Source organism: Eutrema salsugineum, unplaced genomic scaffold, assembly GCF_000478725.1.
Source record: "Eutrema salsugineum unplaced genomic scaffold, Eutsalg1_0 scaffold_22, whole genome shotgun sequence".
Taxonomy (NCBI): domain Eukaryota; kingdom Viridiplantae; phylum Streptophyta; class Magnoliopsida; order Brassicales; family Brassicaceae; genus Eutrema; species Eutrema salsugineum.
Window position 1 is genome coordinate 1,174,346 of NW_006256812.1, and position 15,191 is coordinate 1,189,536.

General features: G+C 33.4%; 4 protein-coding genes across 5 annotated transcripts in view; 3 read left to right on the plus strand and 1 right to left on the minus strand.

The window, feature by feature from the left end:
• The window catches only part of LOC18015438 (protein SUPPRESSOR OF PHYA-105 1), a 5,259-nt gene extending 3,901 nt beyond the window's left edge, over window positions 1-1,358 (minus strand). Inside the window, 2 exon segments of the mRNA XM_006397757.2 lie at window positions 1-747; window positions 1,035-1,358. The exon segment at window positions 1-747 is cut by the window's left edge and continues 40 nt beyond it. Coding sequence (XP_006397820.2) covers window positions 1-714 — 714 coding nt within the window. The 5' untranslated portion in view covers window positions 715-747; window positions 1,035-1,358.
• A 983-nt stretch (window positions 1,359-2,341) lies between these two features.
• Window positions 2,342-2,953, plus strand: LOC18015440. Its single transcript, XM_006397759.2, has 3 exons — window positions 2,342-2,604; window positions 2,708-2,794; window positions 2,908-2,953. Exons 1-3 carry the CDS (start codon window positions 2,342-2,344, stop codon window positions 2,951-2,953), a joined length of 396 nt encoding a protein of 131 aa, XP_006397822.2.
• Window positions 2,954-9,367: 6,414 nt separating this feature from the next.
• On the plus strand, window positions 9,368-12,735 carry LOC18015745 (jasmonic acid-amido synthetase JAR1). 2 transcript variants are annotated; one of them, XM_006397760.2, is made up of 5 exons: window positions 9,368-9,678; window positions 10,444-10,740; window positions 10,841-10,942; window positions 11,164-11,954; window positions 12,035-12,735. In XM_006397760.2, the coding sequence occupies exons 2-5, from the start codon at window positions 10,445-10,447 to the stop codon at window positions 12,574-12,576; spliced, it is 1,731 nt and encodes a 576-aa protein (XP_006397823.1). In that variant the 5' UTR covers window positions 9,368-9,678; window position 10,444; the 3' UTR covers window positions 12,577-12,735. The 2 variants fall into 2 exon arrangements, with proteins under 2 accessions (XP_006397823.1, XP_024010794.1); XM_024155026.1 differs by lacking the exon at window positions 9,368-9,678 and adding an exon at window positions 9,699-10,350 and having other exon boundaries at window positions 12,035-12,576.
• A 1,463-nt stretch (window positions 12,736-14,198) lies between these two features.
• Window positions 14,199-14,585, plus strand: LOC18015746. Its single transcript, XM_024155089.1, has 3 exons — window positions 14,199-14,219; window positions 14,251-14,299; window positions 14,383-14,585. Exons 1-3 carry the CDS (start codon window positions 14,199-14,201, stop codon window positions 14,583-14,585), a joined length of 273 nt encoding a protein of 90 aa, XP_024010857.1.
• The last annotated feature ends 606 nt before the right edge of the window (window positions 14,586-15,191 follow it).

A 15,191-nucleotide genomic window follows, 5' to 3' on the forward strand; every position in this document is an offset into this window, starting at 1 on the left:
TCCCACCTTTTTTTCCCTTGCATCCTATATCTGATCACAGACAAATTCAGGAGGAGTTTCCTGGTTTTTCCCTACTACTCCTTTCCCCTTCATAGCTCTTTTAAGTATCATCTGAGAAAAACTGGAAGAAGTCAAGGGCGTTTTCAAGTGGACACTTTCGTTAATCCAAGCAGGAGCGTTCATAATGCTGTTCTCGCCAGCTGCTCTTAGACGTTCAGAAAAGGCTTCGAGATTCTGATCGCTCCTCCTATTCGTAAAAGGTTTCAAGTTTTGCCTCTCGGAAGGAGCTCCCGCGAGCTGTTGTCTGATTCTTGACAACATTTGATCCATGTCACGAGGTTGAGAATCAAGTTCCCCTTCTCCTGCCTTAAACGCAGAACCTCTAGCGAGACGATAGAGATGCTCAAACTTGCCAGCCCTAGAACTATCCATGTTATTATTAATCCCTTGAACTACCCTATAGTTTCCCAATGTCAGCTCTTCAACAGAAATCTTGGCTCCTGCAGATTCCTCCGAAGGCTTGTTTATATCTACATTCCTGTGAGCTGAGCTTCCAGGACAATCGCTCCTCAAAGAATCGTTCCCAGTTTCTGATTCAGTCACCATTTGACGACCATCAAGCTTACAAGGAACATCATCCACTCGTCCTTTCAATTTTATGTTGTTACTCGCCACTGTTTCTTCACCGACTCTTTCCATAACAGGCATCCACATTCAGCACAGGCAATAATCTATACCCTCCATGCCCTAATCATCATAACCATAATAAAAACAACTGAATCGCATCAGAATCAAACCGACAAGAAGAAGAAGAAAAGAAGAAGAAATAATTCTATCTATTAAAATTCTCCGTATGTCGAGATTCTAAACTACTTAAAACACGCAAATCGGAAAAGCAAATTTCAAACGTATAGCCAGCGTAATCTCAAGCAGCTAATTAGAAGCTACGAAGATTAAGTGAAAATTCAGCAAACGAAAAACCAATCATGGAAAAACTACGCGAAACGAGAAATACACAAAATCAAATCGCTTACCACTCCAGATACCGAGAGATCACTAATCAGATCATAGAGTGAAGCGGTGGTTCCATACGGTGAGGCAACTGGAGAAGAAGCGAGGAAACCTCAAAAAAATAACTTGAAGGAAGCGATTCAAAAACACACAGGTAATGAAGAAGAAGAAGAAGAAGAAGAAGAAAGGAGAGGCTATAAACTTGCAATACTGATAATTTACGGGAAACAAAAATTATCGACTCGAAACACAATGAATCTCCTCTACGCTTGAATCATTCGTTCTTCATTCCTTGTTTTTTTTTCTTTTTTTAAATTTTTTTTTATTATTTTAATGATTAATTTAGGCTTGAAGCCACATATCATAATCATATGCTTTTTATTTTTTCTGGCGGAGAATTTTCCGAACATTATTTTATTTGATATTTTATTACTTTATGAGAAAAGAGAGAGAGATTTTTTTTCTGCTGGCTTAAGTAGAGAGATTAAAAGATTACGACACGAGATTACGTTGATAATCTTGAGTTAGTGACATCAGCTAAAGAGACGGGTGCTGTTTCTGGATTTATTTACGGGAAATTGCCACTCCTCTATGGTGAGAACAATGAGTGGCTGTAGGGGTAGGGTTGGTAATAATGAGAAAAGGCGTGGGCATTAAGAATGTTGCATGGGGGAAATGATCTTCAGACTTCAAGGGGATATTTGTTAAGAGGAGGAGATTAAAACACGTCAACGTCGCTTAATCTATTCGTTATTCGAGGGGGATCACGTGAATTATGTGAAGATTATTAGGCCACGACCTATTCCGAAATAATTAATACTACTCCAATATAAAAAACAGTTTATGTGCTGGGCCGTTTTTAAACTTGATGGGCTGGTTCGTTATATATTAGTAGATTATTCTCGTGGCCCATTAAACACAATATTTGTTTTCCATAGGTGAAATCGATATTTGTAAAAATATAATTTTAAACTAACCTGATTTTAGGTGAAATCGATTCTATTAGGCGGTATATATCTATAAATCCACTAATTAAGCATTCGTTTTAGGATGTTAAAAACAAAACCACAGTAAAAAAGCATTGAGTTCAGCATTTTTCTTATCGATTGACTATTGACATTTAGAATCTTATTTCTCTACCACTCAAAAAGTTGCAGCCATATTTTTAAAACGTAGTCTACTAAGAATGGCTACACACCAAAAAAAGATTTTTTTTTTTTTTTTTTTAAACGAGAGATAATTTCTTGTCGGAAAAACGACTAATTTTGGGACTAATTAAGAGCTCGCGGGTCCCAATAATTGTTGTTTTTTTGTGTGTTATTTTCGGTTTATGGATTCGTCTCGTAAAGATAATATCGAACACCGCAAGCAGGAGAAAAGAGAAGACGAGACAACTTCTCTGGTGGGTGTAAATCTCATGGTGGTGCTTCTCTCTCAGCTTTGTAACGCAGACGACAAGAGTTTTGAGAAAGAGGGAAGAGATCATCATGAGGCTCGTGAATCAAGAAGACGTGCTAACAAGAGGTTTATGAAGGAAACAAAGCTTATGGAGAAAAAAACGCACGTTCTTCAACCCATGGCTAAGGACTTCAGGTGAAAACATAAAAAGAACTTGTTTAGATTCTTGACATTTCTTGTACCTCCTTATATATAATGCTCATGTTTTTATCCTACCCTATATGTCTATAATGGGCAGGCATTACAGGAAAAATGTGAAGGGACGTGACTCATCTTGTGATTTCCCCGGTAGCTTAACACAATCATTTTTTTTTCCAATCAAAATCTTTTTTTTTGGGGCCCCTATATATATAAAGATAATAATAGACCCTTCTTTTTTGGGGGGGGGGGGGGGGCGTAAATGAGAAGACTTTTAAGCAAAGTATTCACTTTGTACAGAAGTTATATCCAATCTTATATCACTACAGAAGAGATGGAAATTTAATATATTAATTAACCTGGAAAAGAGGTTATAAGTAACATTATCTATTATTTTCTCTGGCGCAAGTTATAACGCAAATATGTAGCTAACGTATTGTACAACAAATAATCTAAGAGTTTACTAAAGTAGAAGAATCCATAAATTAAGAACATTATAATCTTAATTTTTCTTTAAAAAAATATTGTAAAGATTAAGTTACGATTACCTCCTAGTTCATTTCATGGAAAAAACATGTTTCATAAACCCATCCAATTAGGCAATATTATGGGCCTTAAACAAAACAACCTTTCAACACAAATGTCAGACCTTTGAGCCCAAACTTTGACACACATCTTTGTTTTTTTTTTTTCATCTCGATGGTCAGTAGGTAGCCTAATGATAATATTAAAACCATTAACAGCCATTAACCCCTACGGCTCTACCTAATCTCCCCTTGAACAGTCATTGTAAAATCATTAGTCCAGAACCTAATCCACAATCCCTTTCTTTCTTTCTTTCTTTCTTTCTTTTTTTCTTTCTTGCAACATGAGACCGTTAACTTATGCTAATTTATAATTAATGCCACATAAAAATCGGATAGGCAGCTCAGCACTCATTGACCTTGGTCGACACAAATCGTGAGGTCGACTCGAAAATAAAACCGAAACTCACCAGCCTAGTCCTTAGAATAAAAAACTTTTATAACTCATTTAATTCGGTCGGTCGAATATTCCACAGAGGCATAGACATTAAAATACATGATACAGAGACATGTCGTATAAATTTATGCAACACGTGTAAATGTAATGGTAGATTTTTTTTTTTTTTAAATTGTGCTACTATGAAGAAATAAAATATTTCGTTAAGTAGAAAGTGTTTAATCATTAAAAATTTCGGCTAGCCGTCGAGGGGAAAAGATGTTCACACGATGGGTCTTCTTTACAATGAGAAGATGACTTGAAAAACAAACAAAAAGTGATGATAAGCGATAACGAATACAATTAAAAGTGGACGGAAACAAAATTGCGTACTACACTAGTGGTCGTTTTCGCAAAACCCATTTTTGGTCACTGGGCAAACAGCAAAAAGAAGTTTGGGTTTGTAACTATTCACTAATGAATCTAATGACTATGAGTAATACGTTATGATACTGTCTCCATTAGACATTTAAGTTTTTCAAACAAAAATTATGTATGCATAAATTATAATTTTGTACAAAATTTAGAAATGCCAAAAATAAATAAAAGATTGTGTTCGACAGAGATTTAAATCAAGTTATAATTAAAAGTAAAAGGGAAAACAGACTAAATTTTAGAACTTGAAGCTGAATTTTAGTCATTAATTTTAGTAAGAATGTAAGCACTAGAATATGATCGATTAGTTTATAGAATAAAGCTCTAAAGGTGAAACTGAGAAAATTATCAAATATTTTTTTTTGACCCAAAAAAAAAAAAAAAAAAAATTATCAAATATAATTAAGGATCAATCATTTGATATGTGCGTAAGCTAAATGAGTTTTTTTTTTTAATGTGGCTATATTCTGTTACTTTGTTGTTCATGAAACTTTTGCTTACAAACGTCTCAGCCTTTTGTTCAATTACATGATTGCGTTATTGAATGCAAATACTAACCACTATTCTAGTCAATACGATCCTTTTTGTAATAATTTTACGTGGTAAAAGAAAAGGGTTCAAACGTCATAAAAAGCAAAGCCACTGATTTGGAGGTATGTATCTTTAAAAACGCTTTTTGTAATTATCAATAAGACCATTGGTATTTGATTTTTCTCACGTCCAAAAATTGAAAATTTTTAGATACATATCAATTAAATAAATTTAAAACGTTGTTAATATCTCATCACACGTAAGTTACAAGCAACATTTTTAATTAAAGACTGATCTAGGTTGTATATATATTTATGGTTCGCCTAATAGTAACGAGGAAGAAAATTTTTGAAATGGTTATTAACAAATTTTTGGTATGTAAAAGCTAAAAACTACTTTCCATAAAATCGAGATTACATAGATTACAACATGTTTATGTTTTTTGTCGTCAACATGATGCATTGTGGAGGTTTGAATCCGAATAGCTACATATTCACAACTCTGACAAAAAAAAAGATACATAATCACAATATTAACATAAATCATTTATATATGCGTCGTTAAAATATTTTTTTAATAGTGTTGGCGTGATCAACTCGCTTGGTAAAATAAACCTAATTTTATAGCAGTAGAATTCAATGGAAGTAATAAGTTATAAATATATTTGCCCTTTAAACATAAGTTATACATGTATTGCTGGAAGTGTCTGACATTCGAATGTGTGCTTCCATTGGCTAATTGTAAAGCTAAACAAAAAAATAATATAAGACGGCTATAAAACGAGTCAACATAATTAACATCCATGGGGCATGGGACCACTATGGTAGCAAATTATTCGATGAGACTAATGACAAATGCATGGAGACATCAATATGTATGATTATTAAAATAAAAAGAGAAAAAAACTTAAAAAACCTTCAACTATTTAATATTTGTCAGTTTTCTACCTAAACTTTTTGCGTTGCTAGAAACTTACATGAACTAATTTTTTGGATCAAAAAACTACCTAAAATCTTTTATAGTTTTAGTTTTCACCCCATGATTTCACGGCCGTTAACGGTCAAACGGAATTAGTAAACTCTGTTATTTTCTAAAACAAAAAAAAGCTGAAAAATCCCTCAACTATTTAATCTTTGCTAAAAAAATACCTGAACTTTTATTGTTGCCAAAAACCCACATTAGCTAATTTTTGTTTTTGGAGTTAAATGACACTAAAAACCCAAAATATCAAAGAGTTTACAACAACTAAAAACAAAGTTATCACCAATAGAATTCGAAATAAATTACGATATATTTTTTTGAAATTCAGATATATTTATGACTAAAGATTCTGTAGATGAGTGCTTCATTTTATTTTTGGGCTGATTTAATCTCCACTAAGATGATCTTCATAGATGATTAAAAATATCTATCACACTTTATCTCCGTTGATTACCTACTAATTTATATTTATTAATCTATTATGAGCCACTGAAATCATTCTTCGAAAGAGTCGATTAGTTAGGAACTTATATTCAAATCGCCTTTCGAAATAAATGTTGTATATGATGAGAAACAAACCAATATCAAATAAATAACCATCAGCGAATGAATCTGGGAAAAACTATTAATGGATGTGAAGTAGTGGGGTAAAAGTTGAAACCGTATAATATTTCAGAATTTTTTGACACTGAAAAATTAGGTTGTGTGGGTTTTTGGCAATATTAAAAGTTCAGGTATTTTTTTGACAAAGATTAAATAGTTGAAGGTTTTTTTTAGTATTTTCTTGTTTTGGAAAATAACAGAGTTTATTAATTCCGTTTGACCGTTAACGGCCGTGAAATCGTGGGGTGAAAACTGGAACTATAAAATATTTCAGATAGTTTTTTGATCCAAAAAATTAATTCATGTAGATTTCTGGCAACACAAAAAGTTCAAACTGGCAAATATTAAATAATTGAGGGTTTTTTAAGTTTTTTTCCCAAATAAATAACTATGCTTATTGAATAGATTGTGTGTCGTATACCTATTCGTCTTATCTTAATCACTTACCTCTATTGAGGTCAATTCTTACTTTTTATGGGTCTGTTAATTCTCCTTGTTCTTGTTGGGATGCAGTATACCTCTTGTTGTGGTGGAGATAAACAAAAAATAATATTTACAAAGAATATGAAAGAACTGTCTGCAATTGAAACTGGCCCTAATCCACAGATAAAGAACAAAAAAACGAACTTCAACTAAAGTGAATCATGGCCATACCATAAATATAACTTAAACAAGGTTTTAAGCACCAGGGAGAAAACGGTACTTAAAGTAACTAATGCGTCACTGATTTACATATTTTGTTGTTCTGTTAATGGACCTGGCTAATTTTCGGTGTTTAGGGAAAGTGCAAGTTGACAACAACCATAACTAATACTAATTATAATAATAATAAATAAAAAATAAGTGGAGTGGCGTATGAAGAAGGCCCACTGAAAATCAGGCATTCCTCGTAATTTCATGAAACATTTGGGGCGAAAATAAGGAAAATGAAAAGAATGTGACCGACAAAATAATAAGAGACGATACGAAATATAAGTGGACGGCACCTGTCACGTGTATAGGGGAACGCACTTCGGTGTTACTAAATGCAATCCAGAGGATCATTTCCTTCTACACTAATTATAATCGTCCACGTGACAAAATTATCAGATTAAAAGCTACTTCCATCACTGTTAACAAGGTTATCGTTGTAATTTACATTGTTTGACGTGGGTTGGACTTGGATCCATTTACCTCGCACTTCATTGACATATATTAAGGTTCTTAGTTATTTTCCAAAGTAGGATTAACTTCTTTTGTTGTCAAACGAGCAAGAACCATTATGGATAAATTTATAAAAATAATTTAGGTAGGCAAACTACATATCAGCGTCCACAATTAATTAAGTTGTGTCATGGTACAATACTGTCTTTAGCTCAAAATATTTATTGATGGAGGAAAATGTGATTTGTGTTGACTTGTGTCATGCATGTAGATCGTAGACAGTATTTACACCTTTTTTTGGGGGGTCAAGCGGTTTAAACTGCTTTAAACTGAGACTTTCCACTAATTCGAACCAGTTCATGATTTTCTCGATAGAAGTATGAATGAATTAATGATGCAAAAAGACGATCATTTTTGGAAATAAATTCCAACCTTGCCGAAGGGATATATTATTGGATTTCTTTTTTAAAAATCAAAAATTGCACATAACGTCGTATGCCTTAACGTCGTATGATCAATAGCCGTTATTGTCTAAAAAAGTGATGAAACTGATTTTAACAGAAATTGATAGAAATTGCAAAAAACTCAATTTGAAACTCAAGTTCAAATTGGATAAAACTTTTGCAAATCGTCTAAACGTATTATATACTGAATTGTGAAAGGAACTAATTTCAATAATTTTTAATAGTATTTTTTTCTCGCCAAACGCCTCACATTTAATATAGAAATATCTGTGTCCCCAATGTACCAAAACCAAACATAAAAACTATCAAACGTTGTTCATTTAATTTGGTATCACAACCCGTGGTATTAATAAGAACAGTATTTAGTATTTGTTAAATCTAAATGAGGCTGTACCCAGTAATTAATGATATGTCTTAGAATTAATAATGTTGAATTCAAATATTTTCATTTACACAATGGCCGTACGTTTAAAATTTAATCCGATGTTAATTTAGAACTTCTAGTATCAGTATATAAACTGTTGAAACCCCTATATAATTTCATAATCATTATTAAACCAACACTCAAGAATTTAAGAAGATAAACCAACACTCAAGAACTTCTCTTAACAAAAGTTGGCTTTACCGTAACTGCTTAGTGTAGTATCTCATTTGAAGTTTATCGATGTAATTTGTCCACACGAGATTATTTAAAGTTCAAGGTAACATGAAAAATCGCATCCAAACAAAGCCTATGACAATTAAACTAAAGTTTTGGTATTAGAGAACCCGTAACAAAAATAGTTGGCGTCGTTATTAGAGTCATCTTTATTGGGATATTTCAATACATATCTCAACTTAAAAAACTATAAAAATAAATAATAATTTTAGAGAAAAAAATGAGGATGGGTTCATATCAAAAATTTTGAGAATCCTTTGAGAATTTCTCTGATGAGACATGTCAATTTTTAAATAGTTTATCTTTTTAAATAAGTTATATATCTATTACTTTAAAATTATAATTAAAGAATTTAAATGTTATTATTTATTATATATATATATAAATTATAAAATTAAATTATTTATCTATCAAACTCCATAAAGTACAAGATTAAAGTATATATTTTTCTTGTATGTTATCTATATTTTCTAGCATTTTAAATTTATTTTTAAAGGTTAAATTATGTAATTTATATTTAATTATGTTATTTAAAAAATTTTCTTTGTAGTGACATTATTAATATTTATGTATTTATTATTTTTACTATCATAGATGATATAAATAAATATAACTAATTAATATAATTTATATATTTAAGTTTTCACTTGATGTAAAAAATGAAAATTTTTTCTCACTTAAAATAAATTTAAAATAATTTTAAAAATAAATTATAATTGAATAAAAATTGTACAAAAATAGTATTATTATTAATAAAATAATTTAATGTATATCTCACTAATGGAGATTGAAATTTGTGACAGGATGCTCAAATTTTTTTTGAATAATGATATTTTTTTTGAATAATGAGATACTTTAATAATATTTTTAAATTAAGAGTATGTCACTAATGGAGATGGTCTTATATAATATGGATAATGTGTTATTATGTAGTACGTTTTTTTTTTAAATGGACTGGACCAACTTCGTGTGAAGAACATAAAACAGAAATCTGGTCGGAGGAAAAAAAAAGTAAAAAAAAAAACAAAAAACTGAAATCCCGTCGGCGAGAATTGCGAGTCACAGAAAAAGAGGAAGAGAGATTTAGACATAAAACTCAGTAACGGCTTTTCACTTGAACAATCGCCTTCAAAATATCAAACTTGTTCTCTGCCCCTTTTTTTGGTTTTTGATTTTTTAATCGACTCTATAAATTTCACAGTTTCTCTGACTTTCTAAAATCACTCAACTTTTTCTTCTTTTCCTCTCTCTATCTCTATATCCTCCTCCAATCTACAGAGCTCGCAGCAACAGCAGGTACGTCTCTCTGTCTCTCTCTCACTCTCCTTCATCGGGAATTTTATGCTGTGCGTTTCCAAATCTCTGTATTTCGTTTCTTTTGATCGGGAAAACAATAGTTTATCCGGCTCCGACCTCGTTGACTTTTCTCTCTCTATCTCTCTCTCTCTCTCTTCTTTTTTTATACTCAGATAGATTCCAAAGTTCTCGTCTCTTACTTCTCCTCCTAATCTGATAGATTCCAACTGGGGTCTGATTGTAACCCTCTGGAAAACTATTGTGTTCCTCGAAAACAACGGTCTCTTAATTTGTTGATTCCTCTTCCTTAAATTAACTGTTAAGACTATTGGGAAATTATGTTTGGGGAGTGAATAAATGGGAGTCATCGTCAGAGTTGAGTGGTCTTGTTCATTCTGTTTTGAATTTGTCTTCCTCCTTCCCTTACGCTTCTCTGACAAAGAGTATGCGCAGATTCCGGAAACCGTTTTCCACCTTTTTAAAAAATCTGCTAAAAAGTTTTCCGACTTCTTTTAAAACTTTCCCTTTCTGGATTCTCATAAACATAAAGAGCTTTAAGTTTCTTCCTTCCTTATATTATCTTTCTTTTTTTTTCTCTCTCTCCCTCTCCTTCTCTTAGCTATTCTGCAAATCTGTCAGAATCTGCCGCCTTTTGCTAAATCTGAGAATCTGGTACGGATTGTCTCCAGCTATTTTTGATGAATTCTTTTGCCATTGTTGCTCATTTTTTTCCTCCCCTTTTATTTCTTTTTTGGTATAATTCAGGATGTTGGAGAAAGTGGAGAGTTTCAACATGAACAGAGTAATCGATGAATTCGATGAAATGACAAGAGACGCAGATCAAGTCCAGATACAGACCTTGAAAGAGATTCTACAGAAGAACAAATCCGCCGTTTACTTACAAAACTTTGGAATCAATGGAAACACAACAGACCCAGAAGCTTTCAAAGCATTGGTTCCATTAGTCACTGATCTTGACTTAGAGCCTTACATCAAAAGAATGGTGGATGGTGACACTTCACCTATCCTCACAGGCCAGCCCGTTCCAGCCATTTCCTTGAGGTCCTTCTTTTAGCCTAAACTCACTCACTCTTATAAACATATCTCCTTTTCTGTTGTTTCTCAGAGATTAATGAATGAAATCTGCTATAATCCTCCACAGCTCTGGAACTAGTCAAGGCCGTCCAAAGTTTGTTCCTTTCACTGATGAATTAATGGAGAACACATTGCAACTGTTTCGCACTGCTTTTGCCTTCAGAAACAGGTATATATATATATATATATATATATATATATATATATATTTGTATATAGTGAATTAGTGATCATGTTCCCCACATTTCACACTTTTCTCTGTTCCATCCATTTGAGATGAACAGAGAAACTACCAACATAAATGTTGCCGCAGATTATAAAAAAAATATTACTTTTTTCCTTTAACTTGGTTTATAACATGTGGTGATGTTGTTTGAAAACATTGAACAGAGAATTTCCAATAGATGAGAATGGGAAAGCTTTGCAATTTCTGTTCAGCAGCAAGCAGTACATATCAACGGGAGGTGTCCCTGTTGGAACCGCAACCACAAACGTTTACCGGAACCCTAATTTCAAGGCCGGCATGAAATCTATACAGTCCCCTTGTTGTAGCCCCGACGAAGTTATCTTCAGTCCTGATGTCCACCAAGCCTTGTACTGCCACCTCTTATCAGGAGTCCTGTTCCGAGACCAAGTTCAATACGTCTTTGCTCCTTTCGCTCACGGTATAGTTCACGCGTTTAGAACCTTTGAACAGGTTTGGGAAGAGATCGTTACCGATATAGAAGACGGCGTCTTAAGCAACCGCATCACCGTCCCATCTGTGCGTAACGCAATGTCGAAGCTGCTCACACCTAACCCTGAGCTAGCAGACACAATACGCTCCAAATGCATGAGTCTTAGCAATTGGTATGGGTTGATTCCTGCTCTCTTCCCCAACGCAAAGTATGTTTACGGGATCATGACTGGCTCCATGGAGCCGTATGTGAAAAAGCTGAGACATTACGCTGCTGATTTACCTCTTGTGAGCCATGACTACGGCAGCTCTGAAGGCTGGATTGCTGCTAATGTTACTCCGAGCTTGTCTCCTGAGGAAGCTACCTTTGCCGTGATTCCTAATCTCGGTTTCTTCGAGTTTCTCCCTGTGTCTGAAACAGGGGAAGATGGCGAGCTTGAACCCGTCGGTTTAACTGATGTCAAACTTGGACAAGAGTACGAGGTTGTCATCACAAATTACGCAGGTATAATTACTAGACAAGGCTTTCTTTCTCTTACAACCATTGTTTGTTATGTCTTAAATTTAGTCAATCTCATTGCGCAGGGTTGTATCGATACCGGCTTGGAGATGTGGTAAAGATCATTGGTTTCTACAACAAAACTCCGCAACTGAAATTTATATGCAGGAGAAACCTAATCCTCTCGATCAACATCGACAAGAACACCGAACGAGACCTTCAGCTTTCCGTGGAATCAGCAGCAAAGAGACTCTCGGAAGAAAAGATCGAAGTCATCGACTTCTCAAGCCACGTCGATGTCTCGACTGATCCTGGACACTACGTTATATTCTGGGAGATTTCAGGTGAAACGAACGAAGATGTTCTCCAAGATTGCTGCAACTGTTTAGACCGAGGGTTCATCGATGCGGGCTATATGAGTTCCCGAAAATGCAAGACTATTGGAGCGTTGGAGCTGAGAATTGTCGAGAAAGGAACTTTCAGGAAGGTTCAAGAACATTTTCTCGGGCTTGGTTCATCGGCTGGACAGTTTAAGATGCCAAGATGTGTGAAGCCAAGTAATGCCAAGGTTCTGCAAATTCTGTGTGGGAATGTGTTGCATAGTTTCTTCAGCACAGCTTTTGAATGATATTGTGTGTGCAATCAAGAAAAGTGGTTTTCTGTTGTTTATTGTCTTTATTGTCAATAGTTATAGTTTACTTTTGTTATTTAATTCGGCGCAAGGTGGAAAAACTTTTTATCTTTATATAGAAATATATATGTGTCACAGTGGCTTTACTTTGCTTTTTGTGCAATTAATGTTTGGCAGATAAATGGATTCTTGATGTGACGTTAAATATTGGAATCTAGACACATAATGAGCAAGTAATTTAAAAAGACAACCATCGTGGTGTGATTTTGTCTGAGAAGCTATACGTGATTATTACATCATTCATTGGTGTGTGAGTGGACAAAACACTAATGTAAATCTCAAAGTAACTTTTCATAATCCGAACTCTTTTAAGTAACGTTATCGTCTCTTGAGACGTAAGTTTTTTTTTAACATATGCATGAATCATGATCATACTGACAAGATTGTGATTGTCTTAGCATCTTGATATAAACCCGCTGGACGAAAAGAAGTTCAAAGACGAATACAAAACAGAACACTATTGAATTTTTTTATAACTGAATAGTAGCAAAATTCACTGTCGCCTGTCGGTCCACAAGAAGACCCATTATCCTTTTGTTAAAATGTTTTCTAAGATGTTGTTATAAGATTTTAATTAGTCATACATTTTTACGGGGAGAGATTTTTCACATAGATGTTATATATGTTTGATCCGCATGCAATCCATTGATGTATTCTCTTCCAGACTATTCATGTCCATGCCTGAAATGAATTGTTTTATTTTTTTGGGGGACTAATGTGTATTAGTATATACTCCACGTTATAAGAAAATATGTGAATTGCAAATCAAACGATTGCAATCTTAACCAAAAAAAAATCGATTTATTATAAGTGGGTGAATAAGTGTTTTCTATATATATAAGTGGCTACATACACCAAAAAATTTATAATAATTGTTTTTTTATTTATACTTTAAGATGATGTATGTATCTCTTTTTATTGGACAACAACATACCACACACACAGGTTCATTGCATGCCATTTTCACCCCAAACTCTTCATTCTTTATGATATGCATTGGGTTTTCACGAATATATATATATATATATATATATAATAGATGATAAATTGATAATTAATACTATAACGTACCATATATATTATATCTTTATTTACAAAAAATTATAATCTTTTTAGAAAAGTATCCTAAATAATTTACCAGTCGCAAAACCAAAGTGGAATATCGCGTATTGAAATTTTCTAATTTTGAAAAAAATTACAAAAGGAAAAATGATAGCTGGAAATTGTTGTAACGGAACGATTACAGACTAACATTGACAAATTGAACATGCATACACTGTTACGTTGAGTAGTGAATTTGGTATTAATCAAATACATGAACATTTATGAACAATATATGTATTTCGTTGTTTTTTACTAAAAACAGAATCGTCTCACAATTCATTATTATATAAAAAAAATATACTCACACACAAAATCCTATCTGGCCAGCTCAGATTTTCAATCCCTATATTAACAACAAACATTGACACAGAGACACAGCAACAAAAAAAACCTTGAAACACACTATTAAGAAATCGTCAGAAATCAAAGTAGAGAAACTCTTCAGCCTTTCACTTATGACAAACGCAAGACTCCCTGTGAGTTGTAACTCACAAGTCACAGTAACAGAGAAGATCAGTGGTGGTCGAGATCACAAAATCTGGGACTGTGAGAGTCCTCTCTACGATTCTTACGAGCTCGTCTCTTTTGCTCACATCATCGAACGCAAACTACTGCCCTTCCCTCCGCTCACTCGGCCGTCTGGTATGAGTCTACGAGCTCTGATGGATAAAGATAAAGACGACTATTCCTCTGCTTCCAAGACGACCACATGTTCTATACATCGGAGAAAATATTGGTGGAATAGAAAGAAGAATGAGAAAATCAAGGAAACATTCAAGAAGAAGAAGCTGTCTGACTGTATTTTATGGTGGGATTCGTACTACAAGAAATTGTTTGTCTAAAGTGTAACATATTTTTTTTTTTCTTTTTAATCGTTTACCGGATGAAAAACCAAAAAAAAAAATTGTTTAATTAAGGTTTTCTTAATAAAATCGATGTGGTTCTTTCTTGATAACTGTATACCTTCTACCGTAGGAATCTCTAACATTCTACTTCGAGGTTAAAGGTAATGTCTTGGGATTTATCCAGGTTATAAAAAGATTAGGAATCTATATTATGTGGTATTTTCCTATTGCGTAACAATCAATATTTCAGACTTCAGTATGAGCGAAAAAAAGAAACTGTGTTACTTGTGGGGTTAATGTTAAGCCCATACAGGCCCATATTCAATGTTCGAAATGTCCTAGTAGGTCTACAAACTTGACTGATTCGAAGTGAGTTTGAAACTTAAAAGCTGTATTTTGCTTTTACCTTTTGTTTTGTACTTTAAATCCTATATATGTAGTTTAGCCTTCGACCGCATCTTCTGTCTTTCTCTTTAAGTTTTGTTCTCAAATGAATTGGAATAAGTTTGGTTCCTTTCCCTCGTTAAGTCTTTTGAAATTTTACTAACTAAACTATTTATTTTATTTTTCATTGTTTCTAAAGTTAAAATGTTAGATAGAGAG

Coding starts and splice junctions, on each gene's coding strand:
- LOC18015745 (XM_006397760.2), top strand. CDS start 10,445: ATGTTGGAGAAAGTGGAGAGTTTCAACATGAACAGAGTAATCGATGAA. Junction 10,741..10,840: donor GTTCCAGCCATTTCCTTGAG/GTCCTTCTTTTA, acceptor AATCCTCCACAG/CTCTGGAACTAGTCAAGGCC. Junction 10,943..11,163: donor GCTTTTGCCTTCAGAAACAG/GTATATATATAT, acceptor AACATTGAACAG/AGAATTTCCAATAGATGAGA.
- LOC18015746 (XM_024155089.1), top strand. CDS start 14,199: ATGACAAACGCAAGACTCCCT. Junction 14,220..14,250: donor TGACAAACGCAAGACTCCCT/GTGAGTTGTAAC, acceptor TCACAGTAACAG/AGAAGATCAGTGGTGGTCGA. Junction 14,300..14,382: donor ATCTGGGACTGTGAGAGTCC/TCTCTACGATTC, acceptor TCACTCGGCCGT/CTGGTATGAGTCTACGAGCT.
- LOC18015440 (XM_006397759.2), top strand. CDS start 2,342: ATGGATTCGTCTCGTAAAGATAATATCGAACACCGCAAGCAGGAGAAA. Junction 2,605..2,707: donor CCCATGGCTAAGGACTTCAG/GTGAAAACATAA, acceptor TATAATGGGCAG/GCATTACAGGAAAAATGTGA. Junction 2,795..2,907: donor TTTTTTTTTCCAATCAAAAT/CTTTTTTTTTGG, acceptor CACTTTGTACAG/AAGTTATATCCAATCTTATA.